Source organism: Molothrus aeneus, chromosome 4, assembly GCF_037042795.1.
Source record: "Molothrus aeneus isolate 106 chromosome 4, BPBGC_Maene_1.0, whole genome shotgun sequence".
Taxonomy (NCBI): Eukaryota; Metazoa; Chordata; class Aves; order Passeriformes; family Icteridae; genus Molothrus; species Molothrus aeneus.
Genome location: NC_089649.1, coordinates 26,248,358 through 26,269,665, shown reverse-complemented (window position 1 = coordinate 26,269,665; position 21,308 = coordinate 26,248,358). Strand labels below are relative to the sequence as shown.

Genomic DNA, 21,308 nt, shown 5'->3' with positions numbered 1-21,308 from the left:
GTTTGCAAAGCTACCTATCAGAAACTTTAAGCTTCAGCTCTCCTCTAAGAACTCTCTTTTTTTTTCTGGGTGGCAAGTTGTCTTGTAGGCAGGGAAAAAGAAGAAAAATATTGAAAGTCAATGAAGTCACAGCTCTGGAAAGTCTGGCAAAAATGAATGCAGAGGACTCTAACCCCTTATGGCTAAATTAGTGCATGCCAAGCAAACAGAATATATTCCTATGTCACCATCCCACCTCTGAAAATAAGAAAGAAGAAATGGGAGACTTCTGCATTATGAAGTTGAGGTATCTTGAAATTTCTTCAGATACAGCAATATAAGAAGTCTCCTGAGAACCTCTACTTTCCACAAGTTGATCCCAACTCGACTGCCTAACTGCTGAGAGTTCACACAGCATTTATACATTTATACATGTACATTTATTCTGCACACAGCAGTATTTAAAACTTTATACTTGAGCAGAAAGGATCTCCCACTGAAAGAAGAGAACTTTTTTCTTTGCTCAAAATGATCCCAAATGGAGGGATGTGCACACTGCTGATCACAGGGCAATATGGGCATCCTTGTGCATGCAAGCTCACCCTCAAGGCTAATGACGCAGAAAAGCAACAGGAGAAACTGCACTAGGCTTCCCAGAGAGATTATAACCTTACCATTTACTTGTTGTAGAGCTATCTATCTGGACCACAATCTCAATTTATACTTGTAGCCAATTATATTCTTAAATCACGTAAGTGGATCAAGATTATGTTACCAGCATACATCATGTAACAAAGTAAATAAGGTTCTTAAGACTTTCATCTCTATTAATAAGCATGACTGCAGACAAATTATTATTTAAATTAACTCCAAAAATCATGTAACTTGTCTGTTCTTAAATCTAATGTCTATTTTTAATGGCTGATTTTAGAATATGTCTTAAAATCCTGGTGCTCTTCAAAGTTCAGATTTACTGTACCCAAATGATACTTCCTGAGGGATTTGCATGCACTCCTTACCAGCTTGATAAATCCATCCTAAATTTCTCCTTGAACTGAAATGCTGTAAGTTGGTTAAGCATCACACATGCAGGAGTACAAGAAGAAGTGTTTATGTGTCTGCCCAAGCCTAGTCATTAAAATAAATGTTTTTTAGAAGCATATCAGCTCAAAAATGATGGCCAGAAGAGATCAATATGCCTGAACCTTTCTCATGTGCAACACAGCCTTTACCCTGACAGCTAAAGACTGGCTTTTGTAAGGAAACCCCACTGAAAATTCCAGTTCAATTTTCTGAGTGCGAGTCTCACATAAAAGAAAACACAGGAAAATAAAAATTTTGACAAAATCTATTTTTTGGTGATTTCTACAACACCTTCATACTCTGTAACAATGAACTAAGAAGTTATAAAGCAAGGTTATCGTTGATTTCAGTTGGAATAAAGATGTAAAGTATGTTTATCATCAAATCTTGATTTTCCAGCTGCCAATCTGGGAGGGAAGTTGCCTATCACAATACCATAATTTTTGTCCCATATTGGTTTGGTCCCACTCTTTGATGGAAACACAGAAGGGGAAAAGATAAAGGGTATACCAGAGAACATTGCCGTAATTCAAAGGGACAATTCCAACCTGCAGGTTGTGACCAAAGCTTCTGTATGATGCAAATTTCAACAGAGGAGTGCTAGCTAGAACCATGCTGATATATTATGTACTAGGGCTACTGCTGTATAAAGGAAGAAATCTTATGCTCAGTTTGACAGAATAGTGAAAATTTTTCTGCTGTTCATAAAAAGAAACTTAACCAAATCACTCACCTTTAAAAAAAAAAATCTCAAAATGCTTTTTTCTTTTGAAAAAATTACTATTTCCATTATTTGGTTATATTATAAGCATGCCTAAGGCACACATTTTCTTCTCTGCTAAGAAGTGCTGTTACCTTTTCTCCTGTGTCACCCTTCAGTCCATTCTCACCAGCATCCCCCTACAATTGAAACACAATTACATTGTAATGATTTTCTGTAAGAACACAGTATGCAGAAAAGAGTCAGCATTCTAACATGATTAACAGTGCAAGTTGATTTTGTTCATCAGATAGTCAGTCTCTGTGACATGGTCAGGAAGTGGCTATGGCTTACACAGACTTCAGTATAACTGCAAACTCTTTCACAGATCTGTAAAAAAATCCCACCAGAAAGCATCAAAATACCTGCTGGCATAATCGACCATCTTTCTCAGTTCACTGTAGTTTAGCAAGAAAGGAATGATTTAATGATTCCATGATGATTCAGCACTTTAAATTAGAAATACATTTTTCTTCCCAACACAGACACATTCACCTCGATGTATCTATCAAATTCAGATGACAGTTAGACAATCCCAGTAGTTTTTATTGAGATTCTCAAGTAATTGATAGCATACACTCTCTGAGTCTGAAGTCCTTCATGAATGATTTACAAACTAAAAAAAAATTCACTAAATGTCTCTCCTCCAAGGAGCTACCAAATGACTTTATCACTACATAAATTCTATGCATTGTTTTTGTTTAAAAAGTGATATTCAGATAACATTTTAATGTCTGAGTAGACATCTTCTACTCAAAAAAAATGCCCAAAATTTTAAAAGAAAAATTTCACAATATTTATCTATAAAAAGACCAAATTTCCACTCAGTCATGTAACCATATAAGAAGTCCAGACTACATCAAATATGCTGTATGTTGTTTTATGTTAAGAATACAGGCTAAAAATTTCTGTGGGACTTGAGGGTCGTTTAAAGCACAGTAAGTATTAAAATGCAAAAAATATAGATAAAAACAAAGCCTAAGTAGACTGAAAACACATTTCTGGCCTTGGTCTGATAACCAGTAGTACTGTTCTAATAACATTATTCAGTATCAGATTGTTCTGAAAACCTTAATGTGAAATCCTTTTGGAGGAGACTTAGAAATTTATACATCACAACCACTGATACAATGGGAACCAGCTAACAATCTAGCAGCACTTTAATTAAAGAAACATACATGAACAGAAACATGGAAGAGTAACAGTGAGGAATGTTACTCAAGTTCAATTAACATGATAAACTTATTGAGGGGATCTGTAACTACACATTTTAGAAAAAGACAAAGGATAATTATGGAAAAATAAAATGGTTTTAAGTGACAAAAATTCACCACATATTAAAATTCAAAGTAATTCCTTTTATGTCTGAAAACAAACTAAGGATTACTGAAGTACTTTAAAAATATCATTTTGACAGAATAAATTATTTCATTATGCATATTTCATGATTACATAGTTCTCCATGTGGGGTACAGATTTTTAAGATTTCCCTAGATTATTTTTATGGTGTGCTTTTGAAAATGTGAAATTGATAGCCTTGGCAATGCATGCTTCCAGCTGCTATTACACAGATCTACATGGATCTGGAAGTGAAATTCAGTTGTAGCTGCAAAGACACAGGTAAACATTTATCAAGAGCAAATTGCATCTCAGTACAAACAACTCATTTTTTAAATATAAGGTCAGTATACTTGCAGAAGATGAGGCTGTGCATGGATTCCTACTCAAAATAAGGCTTATGCTATTTCTCAAACTGCCCCAGTGAGCAGGTGAGGAAGCTCAGCTCTAAACTCACTGTGCTCCTACCCACCACTATGCCTGGGGGAACAGAATTATACTCCCCTTTTGCAGCATGGAGCCTGTTCCACCCCCTTGTCTTGCCTTGGTATGACTGGACATCAGAGAAGCAATTTCTTGCTAACTCACAGCAAGTGAGAGCCCCATCAGTGTGCCTCTCCAGACAGCATCACTGGAGATCACGGGGGCAGACTCCCTTGCTTTTACTTAAACTGACACAAACACAAATGGAGCATTCAATTTTTTCTTTATTTCATTTTTATTTTTATTCCATTTCCATTTTTATTTTTAGTACGTGGAGAGCTTGTTATCCGGGTATCACTTAGAATCTACGTAGTTTTACCATTCTGTTACCTAACTGCTTTATTCCACACAGGTGTCAGAGCATCAAAACCAAGTTATGAGAAATGTGTGGATCTCTAATTTATTCAGACAGGCTCATCATTTTCTGAGACTCACCACAGTTAGGATTAGTTGCCTGATTGCTCATCTGTGCAGCCTTTAACACACAATCACTGCACTCTGTGACTAATCCCACTGCAGTAACCACAGATCAATAACTTCCATTAGCAGGTATTATCTGACCCTTGGGAAGGCTGCACTGTGCCACATTAGTTCCAGGTAGGAGCTGTGGATTTTTATTTTTAAACTCAGGATCAGTACACTCCAAGCAAGTTGCTCAAAACAGAAAGACAACAAAGGAAGTTGAAACATCTCACCTTCTCTCCTCTTTCTCCAGGGTCACCCTAAGGAAAATAATTGGAGCAAAGAAGTCATAAGTTACTAACTCAGGCAGAAATCTGAGTGTTAGCTTTACTATCATTAGTTATTACTAATATTAGTATTACTATCCTTACTAATAATTATGTCACTACTGATGACAACATCTCAGATGATACAATACACCAAGAAAATCTCCAATGAACAATAAAATATGTAAATTTAATAGATCTCAATGGACAATACAACTTGAACTTTTTTTTTTAAAGCTTCAATGGTTTGCATGTGAAGACCTCTCTCTATTTTGTCCTAGACCCTGACAAACAGGCATATGTCTTTGAGAAGCAGCCTGCAGGGAGCTAGGTGGCTCCTACATGTGGTTCTCCTTGTTTTGGGAACAAACAAAAGAAACAAAAAGTCTGGATGTGAAGGGGAAGTCTTATGATTCTGTCAACGGCTCAGAAGGTTCCTCAAGAGAGAGAAAATGCCTTAAGTGTCTTGAACAAATTCACGACTTTTCCAGAGTAAAGAGCCTTCAGTGCTCTCTCTACTCTCTGTAACAATCTTTGTAACAAAAAGATGGCTTATAGCCATTACTGCTTTCAAAATTAAAATGTGCTTGAGAAACTGCAAAAGCACTTTTGCACACCAGCCTGACCCCGACAACTCATCTCTGCATTTGTGACTCAGAGCTGCACTCTGGCTCATCCTTGCCCCTTCTGATGGCTGGCAGTCGCTAGGCAACTCAGCGACTACAGCTGTGAATACGAATGAAGCATCAACTGCCATAATTTGGCTTCTTCTCTATACAAAGTAAGAAAAGGTCATGCTCCCAAATGGTTTGTTTTCATTCCTGATGGACAAGCAGCCAGTCAGTAAATGTAAAGAGGCTGCCTTGCATGTCTGTCAGCAGCAGCATGATGCACAGAATCAGCTGAGGAGCACATGTGCACCAGGGACGCTCACTCGCAGCTGATGGGATTAGAAATTAGCATTACCCCCTCCAAGAGCCCCACAGGTCCCATCATCTTGGACATGTTGAGTTTTCTTTTAAATGAAGTTATCATCATAAGCTGTATGTTCTATTTCACTTGTTCAATATTAAAACAGCAGAACAAACTACAGAACAATAAAGTGCAAAGAGTCATTCTGATGTAACAAATACAGGCTGAGACATGCTCCTAATGAGGCATGTTGCTAACTTCCATAATAGCAGGATCAGCCCTCAAGACTTCACCCTGACATTTGTCAAAGAACTGACCACAGAAGTTCTTGAAAAGAAGCCTGAAACACATTGTAAGGGGCATAAACAAAGCCTTTCTGAAAAGGTCCCCAGATTCCCAAACACTTGCAGGCATATTGCATTCAGCTGGCAGTGGATGCCTATGAATCAGTGCCCCCGACTGGAATTATACATGCACAGCGGAAGAAAACGCTTCTTCATGGTGAGATGTGTAAAGCCTCTTAAAGCACTGATCACTGGAGGGAGCAGATCATTAAAAGTCAGTCAGAATATAAACCCAAGTTGGAAAACACAACTGTCATTTACATATGCACTCACATGCTCTGTGCTTCTGTTTTTAATTCATTTTCAATACTGACCTTGAGCCCTGCTTCTCCCTTCTCTCCTGCTATGCCAGGCAAACCAGGTTCACCCTAAAGGCAAAGAGAAAGAAAGATAAAGTTAAGAAAGACATGATGAAATATATGAACCTTCTCATAATAGGTCAGTAATGATAAACACAATTATAAAAGACTCTGCAAAGATGTAGTCCACAGCTGGGCACTAAAATGAGTTATTATGTCAGTTAGGGTGGATTAACTCTAACCCATGTGAGGTAAGAAATTATTCTTCTGAAAAAGGTGGAAACACACAGATGTCTCACTAAACAGGAAGGAGACCAGTGACTCCTGATTCTTAAAATCTGTCCAGTTAGCCTTAAAAGCACAGTCTTCCCAGAAAGACTGCCAATGCTTTCCTCTTCTCTACAACTTAGAAATGCTGCAAGAAAGGCTTGTCTTAATTTATTTTGACATTTGTGTTTCTGGTCTCAGATGGAAAAGAGATAATGAAAAAAAATGACAAGGGCCAGTTTCAGAAATGGAAGAATTTGGAAAAGCAGAGAGCTTTTCAATTTTTTAAATGTACTTTGCTTATCCATTTTTTATACCAGTGGTTGAAAAGTGGTTTTAAAAGATTTAAAAACTGTCAGCATTACATCAATGCTCCAAATTTTCAGTATGTTCAATGAGTAGTATATTACTCTCCTACAGTTTAAGGAGTCATAAATTTTCGTGAGTTAATCAGCAAATAACACTTATTTTCAATCTTCTTTCCCATCTTCAATTTTAAAAATAAAGAAAACAAGCCAACGAGAATAAAAACCTAGTCAAACAAAAAACCCTCAAAAAAATTTTTTTTAATATTTATATCCCACATTTATGGGAAAATGACAGATATTAATTTTAGATAAAATAATGTAATGGTTAGACTTATTGTAAAACAACTAGAGCTCATGGCTTAATGTGTAAAAGTTTCTGCAGATGTATATCTCAGTTTCACAAGAAATACCTTTGATAACCCTCACATAGAGAACTGCATCACACCTCCAACATGGCATAGCACGTTAAAATAAAAGCCAAAAAAAGATTTTTAAAAGTCTGCAGCTTGGTCCTTCTAAAAGCCCTTTGCTATTTGAGTCTAGAAAAATGTGGTAAAGTTAAATCGAATAGCTAACATAGCAATCAAATTTGGAACAGCAATTTGCATCAGTAAGTCAGTGAACAATTTTCACACAGTGTTCAAATTTAGTACACATCATGAACCAATCCTCTACTCAAAAGTTACAGAGCATTAAGATAAAGGCTTTTCTAAACACAAGACATATTTTCTATTTCTCCATAAAAGTCTCCTATTAAGAACTTATCTCTTTCTTACTTCTGCAGGCAGATTTAATCATAGATGTATTAACTCTGATTGTCTGTGAAAGCAAGTTCGATTGTTTTTCTAAATTAGGTAACGGAATCATTAATTACATTTTAATTTCCTCAAGACTTGCACTGTTTCAAAAAACAAACCAAAACCATCGAAGTTCTAGCACACCTCTAGTGAGGCATTTTCCAAGCCAGAGCAAAAAATAGGTACCATTAAGCCCTCAGGGAATGAAATAGTCACTTGTGTCAGCCCCTTCTCAAGGCCCCTTTGTACTACAGTAGCTATGAGGCTGATAAAGTGGCACAGGCATTTGATATATGAGTGCTCAGGATTTGAAGCTGTTGGAGATTAGGTGTGAGTGTCCTAAAGGATTGACCTAAAAGGCTCTTGAAGAAAATTGCCAGTTGACAAAATGAAGCAGAAGGGACCCGTGAATATACACTTGTTTCTCCTCATCCCCACACCCCAAACACACTTGCTTCTGTTCCCTTCATTTTCAAACAGCTGCTGTCGGCCGATGCTTTAAAGCTGATGCTTTAAATCTCTAATCAAAAGGTTGAAGTCCCAAGCTTGCACTTTCCTCCCAGGTTTACATATCAGTGCTAAGGATGCAGAGGGCCACTGCTGTGACAAAAAGGAGATCGCAAAAATAGAACAAAAAAATTATTTTCTTTGGAGAAAGTGAAAACCTCAGCCTGTCACCCAGTCATAGTAAATCCCCATTCATACCAGCAATTGCATTTCTGACCTATGGGCAACTGCTATGCTCAGCATTACACTTACAGTAATGAAAGTACAAGGGAGAGATACTTGGAAGTGCAGAAACTAGCCCCGGGAATGGGAAAGATTGAAGGCAAACCTAGAAGGATAACACAGTAATGACCTTGTGCCTTTATGTTTTTGAAGTGATTATCATTCTCTTGCTAATGTTCAGAAGAGCAGGGAAAATATTATTTTCCCTACGTTAGACCTTTATTTTCTTGTCTATACATAGAATCAGTGAAAAGAGGTGAACATGTACAGCCCATAAGACGTTCTGTGTCCTAGCCCTGATGAAAATTCCCAGTGCAGAGCTAAACAAGCTCTATGCCAGGGAGCCTCCCTTTGTCACTCTGCATGTCTTGTAGGTATGGCAGTCTGGCTTTATGTGCAGATATTTTTACAATTCCAGTAAGCCTTAACATAAGGCTTAAAATAAACAAGAAAAACCAAACAACAAAACAAAACTAAAAATGCTTTGCTCAAAGTAGTTATGAAGCAAAGAGCTGTTAACTTTTGCAGACGAGTAGATTGATAGCTCTTCCCTACTCAGATACTGTGTCATTTTAGATGTGTTCATCCCAAAAAATGATTTTGATTCTTGGCCTGAAAATAATTTAAAATATTTCTCTTAGGAAGTATAGTTAGTTATTTTTCTTCTGTTTAGTTACTTCTATTTATTTATCTATTTATTACTAAAAGCATGTGTTAAAACCAGAGTGCAAAATGGTCTAAGAGTAAAGTTGGAGTGTAAAATGCTGTACAAGTACACTTCAACCCACAGGTTAGTGTTTTGGAGATGAGCAAAAAGCACAGCTGATTTTTAAGAGGGTGAAGAAGGTGACCCTGCTATTCAAGGAGTGATGCATGCAAGGAAACACCAGACACTCAACGATGTCATTCGATGCAACAATTTAAATCAGACTGCTTTTCAACCTGATAAAATGGAAGAAGCTATAAAGCTAAATCCTCAATGTCACATGTTTTTTACATTCACCAGGCCATGGCTAATGTCTTTCCTGACTGCTATTGTAGTCTCTCTTTAACTACATTGACAGCAAAGGAGTTAGGTTGCAGAAACAATTGTCTTGAGTACATCAGCTAGGTTTCAAACCAAGGCAGCAAATTTTTATTTATTTTTTCTTTCACAGAATCACAGAATGCTTGAACTCAGAAGGCACCTCTGGAGATCACCTTTGAGGCCCTTGGATTCTACCCAGTATGTTCATGTCTTTCTTCTAGTGAGGAGCCCACAACTGGACACAGTACTCCAAGAGTGGCCTTGACAGTGTTTTTTTCCAATTTAAAGAGTAATTTTTTCTATAGTACATCTAACTTTAGCTCACAGCTCACCTTTCTCCAGTTATGAACCCCTGAGAAATTATTGGTCAGTAACAGAGTGATGGCAACCATTCTAAAACTTTGTAGTGCCTATAAAGTCAGAGAATTTATGAGGGCTAAACTACACCGTCACATAAGAAAAAGATACAAGACCCAGAAAAATTGTGTGAAGGTACCCTCAGAACATCCCCTTGGAACTTATCCCTAAAAGGGATGGACAGTGGGGAAGATGCTGTAGTGAGGTGTGAAGTGTCTCAGTACTCAATTTAAATCAATTGTTATTTGCCCTTTCTGCCGTTCTGCATTCTTATTCTCAGCTAAACCATACTGCAGAAGCTGTCCTGTGCAATGAACACTGTGTAGAACTACCATGATACACCAAAATAAAAATAAAATTCTCCCTCCTGGCACTGAGGTGGGCTATGATTTCCAAAGGCTACCTCAGCAATGTGCAGCTTATGATGCACCATGCACCTGACACCATGATGGAAAGATCAAGAGCTCCACGGGATGCTGGGGTACCAGTACCATCTTATCTGAACATCCTCTCTATCAAGGTTCTGCTGCACCAAAGCAGCAACAAAACTACCAGATGCACAAACGTCATGTCCCACATTGGTAAACACACAAATATTGCATTAGAAATACTGTTTAGGTAACCCTTGACTTCTTTTTCATATGAAGTTATTTTTATCTTGCCTTTGTGTAGCTTGACCAAGCCCCTAACTCTTTCCTGTATTCAGGCAAAGAACAAATTTCAGTGCTCTGCTCAATAAATAGGTGTAGCAGCTTCTTCAGATACTCTTGTGGTAGGGGCAGTCTTAACGCTTAGACTGAAGTGAATCTGAATTTGGTGAGTGCTCAGGTGTATAGAGCATTGCTTGGGCTCTGCTGGTAATATGAGAAAGAAATCTGTCAATATGAACTAATAAAATCTACTTCATAACAGGTCTGAAAATGTAGTACCCACCAGAGTCCATATTAAAGGAGTTGAGGCAGTTGAAAGCATGCTTCTCCTTACTGGAGTGCTTTCTGCCCCTGAGGCATATACCATCATATCCAGAATTAATCAGCTAAAAATAACATGGCTGGAGGCCCCAGCTTTTCTTTTTTGTAACAGCAAAACAGCCCAGAGGCTGCAGTTCTGAAATAGGTTTTGTTTTGGTGAGATGCAATAACTCTCTACACCAGCTGGTTGATATCCACCTCACCCTGAAAGAAAGGCTGTCAGTATTGCTATATTTTTCAGTCACTAGAATGTAATCAATTTAAGGATAAGGAAACACAAGAGGCCCCAAACCTAATCCAGTCTAATTTTACTCTAAAATACATAGATGAGGACAGAGGGTAAAAAAGAGGTTTTTCAGATATGTTACTATGATTTCCATTTCAAACCAGGGCGGAATTCAATTCCTTTCAACTGGCTTTTTGCGCCCCTCAAAAGTAACTTAAAATTGTTTGTTTAAGGACTGGAAATCTCTCCTGGCCCACTCACCAACTGAAATTAAGAGGAAAGTCTCTTCAACAAGACTCAGCTGGCCTGCAAACCTGGGAACCTGTCTGGGAATTTGTGAACTATATTTATGATGTTTCCTCCCTTTATTTGAAAAAATGTTAGTACATGCATACCCTTCCTCATTTCGCTGAACAAATTTGATACTGCCACCTTCAAAATCTGTTCCTACACAGCACTGTACACAGTAATAAGAAAATACATGTAAATTAGAGAAACAAAAAGCATGAAGAAAGCAATAAGAAATGTGCATACCCAGACTCTGAATCTACTGATATGAAGGAAAATTGTTTGAGGTTTATTATATTGCTATTGCAAATCTACCAGAAGAATTTGAAATTAAGGGATCTATCCTGACCATTCATTCTGTTTTCAATATACCCTTACCAAAAAACCCACCAAAATATCAAGTACTACGTAAGAAAAGATTTATGGAAGTTTAGAGTGAGGGGTTTATGCACTCCAAACTCTTATTTATAACAAAGACGGTTATTTGCACAAACTACAGAAACTGGGTTCCTTCAGCCATATACCATCTTAACACTTAAGGAATCTCTGCTTTTCTCTTTGTGTGCTGCTGCAGTCATTGACAGCCCTTATCAAATCAGCAGCACTTAACAAATACCAGAATATACATTCTATACTTGCAGAGTTTAACTTTCCAAGAAGCCCTTTGTGGCCATTTCAACATGATTAATGTACGGATGTGATATCCTCAGATCACTGCAACCTCCTAGCTCCATGCAGAATTAATGCTTTTCTGTACTTTTCGAGTGCCTGAGAACTTCTGCCAGGGATGGAGAAAGGGAAGTTTATTGCATCATGACAGAAAGGAACCCGTGGCTTGCACAACAGTCTGCAAAGGAAAAGGAGCACTCAGAAAGATTCCTTATTTCAGCAGGTTTTGGTCCATCCCAAAAACAACACTATTTCCAGCTGCAGGTATTATTAAGCAGTTCCTTTCCAGTTACTGTTCTCAAGATAAACTTGCTGCAGTTTCTCAAATGTAGGAACAAATGAAGACTGCAAATGTCCTTGCAAGACTACCTGTAATGTTTCACTGGATTTGGCCTAATGTGTGAAGGTTTTATGGCAGTGATTTTGCTACTCTAAATACAAAAAAAATCTACTAGTTAACAGTCCTGCAAAAACATGTGGGTTATGTAAAATTACACTTCCTCTAATATCTAGAGACTGTCTAAGACAAGTGGTTCATATGTTAAGGGATTAAAAGACTGTTCTAAGTGCACTCAAAATTTATGATCTCATTCCCAGACCTATGGTCAGACTTGTCAATCATCTCCCATAGCTCAGTATTTCAATTAAAGAAGAGGTGAAACAAAGAAAAAGGAAAATTACAGAGGCACGTAGATGATGGAGATGACCTAACTCTGTTTTGTTCAACTGCTTGAGGACAGAGCAAAGCTAATTCACGGCTGACATTCATCGGCTGAAAAATACTTCATTGTCCAAACGAGAAAAGCATTTGCACACTTAATTTTAAGCATGTGCTTAACACTCACTGCCTTTTAAACCAAGGAAAAATATTAACTTGGAACTTAGTGCACTGCACATGCTGCTGTCTGACAGAGCGAGCTGACTGGCCAAAAGGCAACCGAGACAGTAAGGCTTTTGTAAAGTCCTTTAACTGTGTCACTTCTAAAAAGGGGATGACTCACATCACACATGCAAGTCACCCTGAATCTGAATGAGTAAAGCCAGAAGTGCCAGCAGCTGGCTCATAGTACAGCCCAACTCTTAAAATCACCACTCTGGTCCTCATCAACATCTCGCATGCTGCACTGCACTGAGAATCTGGTTTTTCATAGAAACTGGAAGAACTGACCTTTTGATAGCAAAATATTAACATGGGATTGCTAGGCTGCATTATACTTTCTAACTTTAGACAAACACTGCTTCAGTTTAAACTTCATTTCTACCACTGTTTCCAAGCTAACAGAATTTTTTAATCTATTAATTAAAGAGATAGCAACATTCAACTTTCATCTGCCTAGTATGATGAAAATAATATATTTTTTGCAAATAAGGAAGTGGTTTCGAGTCAATATCGACCAACAGTTAAGAAATCAAATTAAAGAATGCAACAGCAATTTATTTTTATCTGTGTGACTTTTGTCCTGCTCCCTCTGTTTCACTTTAGTAATTCAGGGTTTTTTTTTTTAAAAGGTCAAAAGTAAAGCAGTCCAGCTACACTAAAAACACACTGACATCTTTAATAAAGTGGTAATAATTTTAAAATGTCTGCGAAGTTATAGATGTGATGAATGACGAAGTAAATCAAATAAATAAGACACCCATAAATTGAAAATTTTGGAGTTTTTTAAAAGCACTATTTAAAATTAATAATCAACTCTTAAAGATGTGTTTTCATCTTCCCATAATGTTCAACTGCACATTTCTTTTATGACAGCAGATAAGTCTATGTGGTCTCCTAAAAATAGACATGCAACAACCTTGCCAAAGAGCTTAAAAAAATTCCCTGTCTCCCAAAATGACACATTAATCACACATTTGACACATTTCATTAATATCAATTTTTTCTGCTCATTTGAGTGAATTTTTCCTTGCTGGAGTTTGCATGATTACTATTAAAAATAAAGTTCTTGAATAAAATATGAATCATCAGTTCTGTTCTATTCAAAGCAGTTTCCAACTTCACCTATCCAGTGTTCTTACATATTCCTACAGATATGCCACAAAGTAAATTTTCACTGGCATTTCAGTCAGACCACAAAAATTACTTGAATCATGTACAGCAAGAGCATCTCAGTTGGTAAGCACTGTCTACTATTCCTGTTGCAAGTGACTTCACTTATAAAATACGAAGGAAAAAATCTGAGGACTTACTGAAAATTTGTTTCATATTATTTTCTTATAAATTCTGGTATTAAATATATATATATGTGTGTGTGTGTGTGTGTGTATGGGTATAGTTAATTCTAAATATTTCTTATTTTGTTGTTTCACATTAATTGTAATACTCAGAATAGTTTAAAATAAATTCCTATCACTATCACTAAGGTGAAATATATGATTATGACATTATTTCCTATAACCACTCTGAAAATGCAGGTATAATATTATGTATTATGCTATTAGTAACAATACATTATTTTTTTTCTTTTTTAGGAAAGAACTAAAAGTAAATTATTTGAAACAACACTTATTCCTAGGGCTCTTGGTGAGGGAAGCAGAAGAGAGGATTGTCTGTTACAACCCTTATTCACTACCATCTGCTGCTGCTTGAACCTGGTGAATATATATCATACATTTTCTTTTTGGGATCCCTTGCCAGTGCTTTTGAAGTTCTCTAGGAATGCTAGGGCTTGTGAGAACAACAGATGGATAATACTCTTTACAGTCAAGGAGGTATACTATTCAAACTTCATCACCCAGATTTGCCAAGAAACCTTAGCAATGCTGTAACACAGCCCTGCTGCTTTATTGTGACCTCCCCTTATGGAGGGCCATTCTGAACTCCGACAGTGACTTGCCTAAATTAGCATTTCCTCTTGACTGTATTCAAAAATATTTGTTTGATTTATTCCCCCCAAAATTCAATTTGAAATTATCCTCCAGCTGCACTTCCATTTCTTTTTATTTCTCTATTTATAGGTTGTATTAACAATGTATTGGCACCACATCAGTACCCAGTATCAATGCAAGTGTTTGCATTATGAGACTGAGTTAAGAAAAAGTAAAAAACCCTTTGTTTGTTAATATGCTGACTCAAGTAACACACTGTTAATATACATTTCTTTCTACAACCTATCAGTCAAATTTGAACACTAGACTTTCAGCTTAATTAATTACATTTGCTGCTTGTTCGTGTAAAACTAGAAAAAAATTACTTCAGAGCACAAAGCACATTATGCTATATTATACATGGCCTTTTTCATGAAGCCAATTTGAAACCACAGTTCTGGATATAAGGTTGCATATTGTTCACGTGAACAAAATTGCTTTAATCCACTACATAAATAATGGCAGTGCTGAAAAAGTCAGAAAACTCACCACTTGTCCATCTCTCCCTGGAACACCAGGCACTCCAACAGAACCCTGGAGGGAACCAGACGCCAGTGTTTAGCAAATTAAACACGTCATGAAACCTTTCATCTCATGATACAGTGTTTAGAAATAATGGTGAATGTTTGCTTATTGGAATTGCAATAAATTTTTCAAGAACTCATTTTTATCCAAGCTGAGCTCTCCTTTCAGTTGAGATTTTATACTAATTAGACATGTTCTCACGTTGTACATTTTAAGGACTGTATGGCCTTTTCCAGAAACAAGCTTCAAGCTCATGTTTTGCAATGTTGTGGGTGCTTCACAATAAATGTTAGAATTAAAATGCTATTCCATTTAATGCTCTCATTAAGTTTTGAGACTGATGCCATGCAATCAAATATAGCACCTGAACAAAACTATTAATGCTTCTAGAGGGATCATTCAAGCTCAGTAACTTGTAGCACCAATCAATCTCAAGGCTTTTAAGAGAAAATATTCAGTGATTCAGTCTGACAGTACAAATTACAGATACAGTTTGAAACTGCACCAATATTAGTGCAATCAGAATTAAAAGGTCAATACAGGCCAACCACAAGTGACAAAGAAGAAAAAAAAAATTAACAATGACTTCTAACATTGAGAGATCTTTTTTATAAAGCTCTCATACTGTAAATTTCTATGTGATAGATAATTTTTTGAAGGTCCTTGTGCAACTTGCTATGGAAGTTCAGAGAAAACACAAAGCATGAGGAAAGCAGGAAAGGTGCATAGGCTTGTACAGCATTCTCCTCTTATTTTATAAAGATGGTGCTGCTTAATAAGGGAACTGAAAGAATTGCTGCATGGCAATTCCCCCTCTATTTTGCCTAGAGGTGTCACTAAAATTGTCACCAACACCCAAAGGAAATGTGTTCAAAATGGATGCAGACATTTGTCAATTAATAGAGTTGGAAAATCCTGTGAAACAGGAAAAGGAACCAACGCATGAGGGTCTTAAGAACCCTCCAAGAGCTAGTAACAGAGCTTTGAATCAGTAAGAAATAATACACTGCATCCCAGCTTATCTCTTTGACTCACAATGCTCTCCCCTTTCTCCCAAAGCTTCCACTTTGGCATCCTTCTTGTCTCTTTTTGCTGAATGCATGGTCATGGCTTTAAGCTACTGCAAAGGGGCCTGAGTGAACACTTCCACATCTCTGTATAATTCTTCCAGAAAATTAGAAGGCAAAGCTCAGGAGGGCATTAAGCCATCAGCCTCAATAAACTATCCTTTATATAACAGTTCCTCCTCTCAGTGGCAGCTGATTATTTTTCTTACAAAACACAGGATGTTAGAAAGTGTCAAATGAAGCTGATTCTACTGTGATAAGTAAATGTTTATCAGATATTCAAAAGCCCATCAGCACATGGGTTTTGCTGATGTCATACACACAAAGTATCCTCCTCCACAATTCTCAGGGTATAGCTTTGTAAGGGCAACTTAGACGTGAGCCACATTCCTGCACTGCCAAACACAAAGGGTAGTCCTCTCCTTCAGCCTGCAAACTCCATACAGCCCACAGCTGCCAAAATTCCAACAATTTGAGTACTTTGGGATTACGTTTTTTACACATCACAGGTTTTCTTTCTTTTGTAAAAAAGTTTATTTTAACAGATGCTTCACTGTAAAGAACATAATCTGAGAAGAAGGAAAGCAGGCATCCTTCTCACATATGTCAATACTACTTATTCCTTCCTCTTTTTTTTTCCCTTTATATAAATTATAGCTGTTTTATTAAATATCTTTCATACAACTTTTCGATCTTTTCAAATCAGCTAGAAAATTACTCAGCTTGGTGGTATGTGAGTCAGATGCCGGAAAAATACCACTCACTAGCTGTTACTGCTGATATTCTGAGGGCTGTTTTAATGGCGTAATTCCATAAATCCTAAACTCACTCAATCAAACTGAGGCAGTCAGCTTTAATGAGTGTAAATAAGGCTGAAGGCATTCCCAGGAAGGCAGGTCTCGGGTTACCGGAGGAACAGGAAGACACCGGCAGACCACCTGAACAGCACCGACCAAGCACGATTTATCAGCAACACCTACGCCCTTTGTTTCTGCTGGTCAATTCTTTAGTCATATGGCACTGATCTACTTGAGTAGAGACTTGCATTTAATCAGAAACTTTATCTCCCCACCTTTCACAACGCTTGAACTTTGGCTTCCTAATCGTACCAGTCTATGAATGAGAAAATTATAGTGACCTTTTCACCTGAAAGTTAAGCAGATAGATTAAAAACAGTCTGCCCTCCATTGCTTGAACTTCATAGGATGGGGGAAATGAGAAATCTTGTGTCTCACATTATATGGCTCCATTTTGCAAAAGCAAAATTCAGAACCTAAGCTAATTGATTCAATGCAGTGTACAGTAGCTTATTCCATTCACCTTTTCTGCATGCAATTTGGCACGGGAGGAATAATCACTTTCACAGCATTGTTGTTTATACTATACCTTTTGTCCTGGAGGCCCCTGAGGTCCCTGCAAAGGGAAAACAATTCAATTAACATCAGAACTCCAGCCAATTTAAACTGAAATTACTAACTAAGACTGTCTTATGGTTTAAGCACTCTGACACTGGACTGAAACCAGCTGATGTTTTATAAATCAAAGAAAAATAGGAGTTTATGCTCAAAACGCACAATGAATCCTTCCTCTTCACTTTTGGAACTGATCTAACTACTACCCAGAATACTCAAATTTTCCCCCTTCTAATCTTTTCTCTTCCAAGCCATCTGTTTCTTCTAATACTGACAAATCTCCCAGCATTAAGAAGACTGTGGTTTTTCTCTCTTATATCAGCCAACAGCCAGTTCTGTGTCCACAGTAATATATCAGCTTGTCAGCATAAAAACAAGGTTTATGCAAACAACCATTTCTGCAATGGAGAGAAGCATAAACCTCAAAATCTCACCTTCTAAGTATCAGCACACATGACTGTGTTATACCCAACTTGTCATGTGTGCCATCATTTGCAAGTTAAGAGAAAAATCTTTAACTTCAGAAATTGTTAAGAATGCTCTTGGAAAACAAAAAGCCACCATTTTGTCCCCATGACCTGAGAAGGCAGGAAGAGATATCTCAGCTCAGGAAAGCTTAACTTTCCTTAATGTCATGCAGGAGTCAAAGTCTTGTTGATATTAAGAGGACCCATTTCTCATCTGGTGTCTCTGAAGTACCCAGGTGGCCACAGTGGAGAGGGGGAACAGAGAGAAGGAAGATCAACCAGCCACATCTAGGACACTTTGGCAGTCTGTTTTGGTGACAGACAGACCATGTCCACCACAGCTCTATGTACATTTGTCCCCAGGTTCCTACTATGGGCACTGGTGCAAACTGTGGGAGCTGGTGGTGTACCAAGCAAAGTGAATTCATAGTCCATGAAGGTGCAAAACCCAACACAAAAACTGCAGAATTCAAATCCTTCTGATGTGAGAAAGAATAAAAGAACTGATTGATATCAGAACTGCAATTATTTAGGAAAACAAAAGGATTTTCGCCTCCAAATGTGATGCTGATTTTATTCTTAAATTAGTGTGAAGTTAGGCAGAATCCACCACTGTCAGTAGATGGAACACTGCTTGTTGGAACACTGGTCTGATGCAACTTTAATGGAACACTGTTGGAACACTGGTCTGATGCTAACAAGGAAAAGCTCCACTGGTGGTAATTCTGAGTGCTGCATCCACTGATGTGGATGAAAGCCTTGCAGTTTTAAATGGGGATTGGTGTGTCTAAGGTTTGGTATCAAGTCTTGCAAAAGCATAGATCAATGCTGCTTCTTCAAAGTTTTGCCTGATTGTTTTAACAGAAGAAAGGTATTGTGAGCATCTTCTTCAGACTGCAGAGACAGATTCTGATGAAGGAAACCCACTTTACTCCCCTGCCTTCAAAAGAAAGCAGAAGTACCTAAGCACTCAGCACTGGTGATGATCAGAGCAACGAATATAGTGAGCATCTGCTTTTTCAGATGGAGAAAAATGTCCCCAGCTCACAGTGCTTCACAAAACCTGCTGTTTAAATCAAGCCTTCTTTTGAAGTAAGCGCCTGAGAGTGAGTGATTTGCTGGGTAAGGAAGCACAAATAGAACAAGTCCACAAACAGTGCTCTTCCCTTTCTTCGAGTGCCTGACACCATCCTTTTCTTTTGTAAGAAAGACACAAGTCCAGCATTTTAAAAACACCAAGAAATTAATGCTCAAACTAATGCTTTCCCTACAGCAATGGTATCAAAAAAAAGCTCCAAATGTCTACATCCTGTTGTCTGTTGACCTGTTGCAAACTAACCTGCTACATTTCAGGGTTATTTCAGGTCTTGGGAAAAATCCCTCCATCAGTAGGCCAAAGAACAACTGAAGACCTCCATCATAGCTCATACCAGCTATTTTTATGTCCAAGGGATGGATATATCAGTTTCTAGCTACTTAAGAAGGTATTAAAACCTTCTAAAGACCCTCAGCTATATTAAATTACCATTTGGGAGCCCTGAATACAATACCACTGTATGAAGGAAAAATGATAATTCACTTACTAATATTAGCCCCCAAAGCAACCTGTTAAACGTACTCTCTGTTGAGGACTTTCTGCCTGGTGCTTGCAGCTGTCAGCTGTCAGGGATGGATATAATTCAAGATATTGCAGAAAATATTTCTTTTTCCCAGAATTTCCTCTTCATCCCTGACATCATTCCAGCTTCTCCAGATGAGTTATGAAAATATTTACATAGTAGCATAGTCTTGCTCTTATGGTGACTTTAAAATGAATAATTCAGAGAAAAGATGCAGCAGTTACTTATCAATAAATATCTTATGCAATTAGAAGCTTTCCATTTCTGGTACTTAAGCCTTTACTCAGACTGGAAGTAGCTCTGGTGTTTCACAGTTACTGAGCCACTGGATGACATGAACAGTCCCCAACAGCACAGAAACCTTCAGAAATTGTATGGTATTGACTGAAAAAACAATTTCAAATAAAAGCTTATCTAAATTGACACATTTCACAATTTACATAGAATAGTAAGTCCTTCTTATCCTTAGAATGTTATGACTGCAAAACATACCTGAATAGAAACAGTTTTTCTGTAAAGCACTGCTCTCTAGCATTGGGAAAGAAGCTCAAAGTCATTTGAAACTTAACAGCTCATTCACTGACAGCTCTCGTCCCTCCCCCTCATAAGCCAGCAGCCATTTAACTGAAAATGTGAAATTAGGTTACTAACAGAAAACTTCTTAAAAAAAACAAACAAAAAACACCTGCAGAACACCTCAGAATGGTGCTCATTTTTCTAGAATTACCTAAAATCTCTGACCAAGGCACAGAATGACACTGGAGAAACAGAAACAAGCAGGTAAATAAAATATGGTAAGAAGAAAAAAATATAACATAAAAAAAAATAAAACAAAAAACCAAAACAAAACAGAAAATGAAACCAAAAAACAAAACAAAACAAAAAAAAATCACACCAAAAAATCCCAAACCAACAAGGTGCTTTGGCTTATTTCCAGAGAAATCAGTGACAGCGTTTAGAATAATGAATGTAGAAAATTCCATCTGAACATGTGGATTTTTCCCCCATATGATTCTACTGAACTGGGGAGCATCCCCAGTTGATGAACAGACAGTAAGACCAGCAATCAGAATCTCTATGCAGGTCTGGAGACAGGAGCAGAAGACAAAAAATATGTGAAAGCTTCCAAACAATTCCTCAGGATATTTGTTTTGATGTTTTTCACTGTTTTCCTTCAGCTGCTCTGTGCTCTGTAACAGCTGTAGCAATATCCTAGCCCTGCTGTTTGCTCCAGCACATCCAAAGGGATGCTTTGCAATTGCAGGCTCAGCTAAGCTTCCCCCTGGACAGATATTCTGCCCCTGGGTATTGGCAGGCAGTGCAGAGCTGCTGCCACAGGTCCCCACCTCATTCCCCCCAAGCCCAAAGCCTTGGCTCTGCACTGACCCCACACACACACACACACAGAACCTGCTGGAATCCCCACCAGCTGCAGGCTCCATCTCCACCACATGTAACATACTGCCCCTCTGCCACCAACATATCTGGTGTATGAAGGAGGCAAAACAGAACCACACAACTCTTTAAAATCATTGGCTGATCAAGAAAACAAAACAATCCCAGAAGTACAGAATTCTTTCACCTCCTAACTACCTATACATATATATGATACCTGTCATTGATCAATGACAGATTAAGTTGATAGCAAATATTTGACTTTTGCCTGCATCATTGAAAGCTCCCAGAGTTTCCACAATGGGATGCTTAGAATCAACTCCTTAAACACTGGCAACTGATGTCAAAAAGCTCTTTTTATAAAGAGCATTTAGGCTTCAAGAATTCCAA

At 37.7% G+C, this 21,308-nt stretch overlaps 1 protein-coding gene across 1 annotated transcript in view; it reads right to left on the bottom strand.

The window, feature by feature from the left end:
• COL25A1 (collagen type XXV alpha 1 chain) overlaps positions 1-21,308 on the bottom strand; it is a 298,323-nt gene that overhangs the window by 57,464 nt on the left and 219,551 nt on the right. Inside the window, exons 11-15 of the mRNA XM_066548131.1 lie at positions 17,412-17,438; positions 14,923-14,967; positions 5,942-5,995; positions 4,339-4,365; positions 1,918-1,962 (exon numbers count right to left, since the gene is read on the bottom strand). Coding sequence (XP_066404228.1) covers positions 1,918-1,962; positions 4,339-4,365; positions 5,942-5,995; positions 14,923-14,967; positions 17,412-17,438 — 198 coding nt within the window. The remainder of the gene's footprint in view (positions 1-1,917; positions 1,963-4,338; positions 4,366-5,941; positions 5,996-14,922; positions 14,968-17,411; positions 17,439-21,308) is intronic.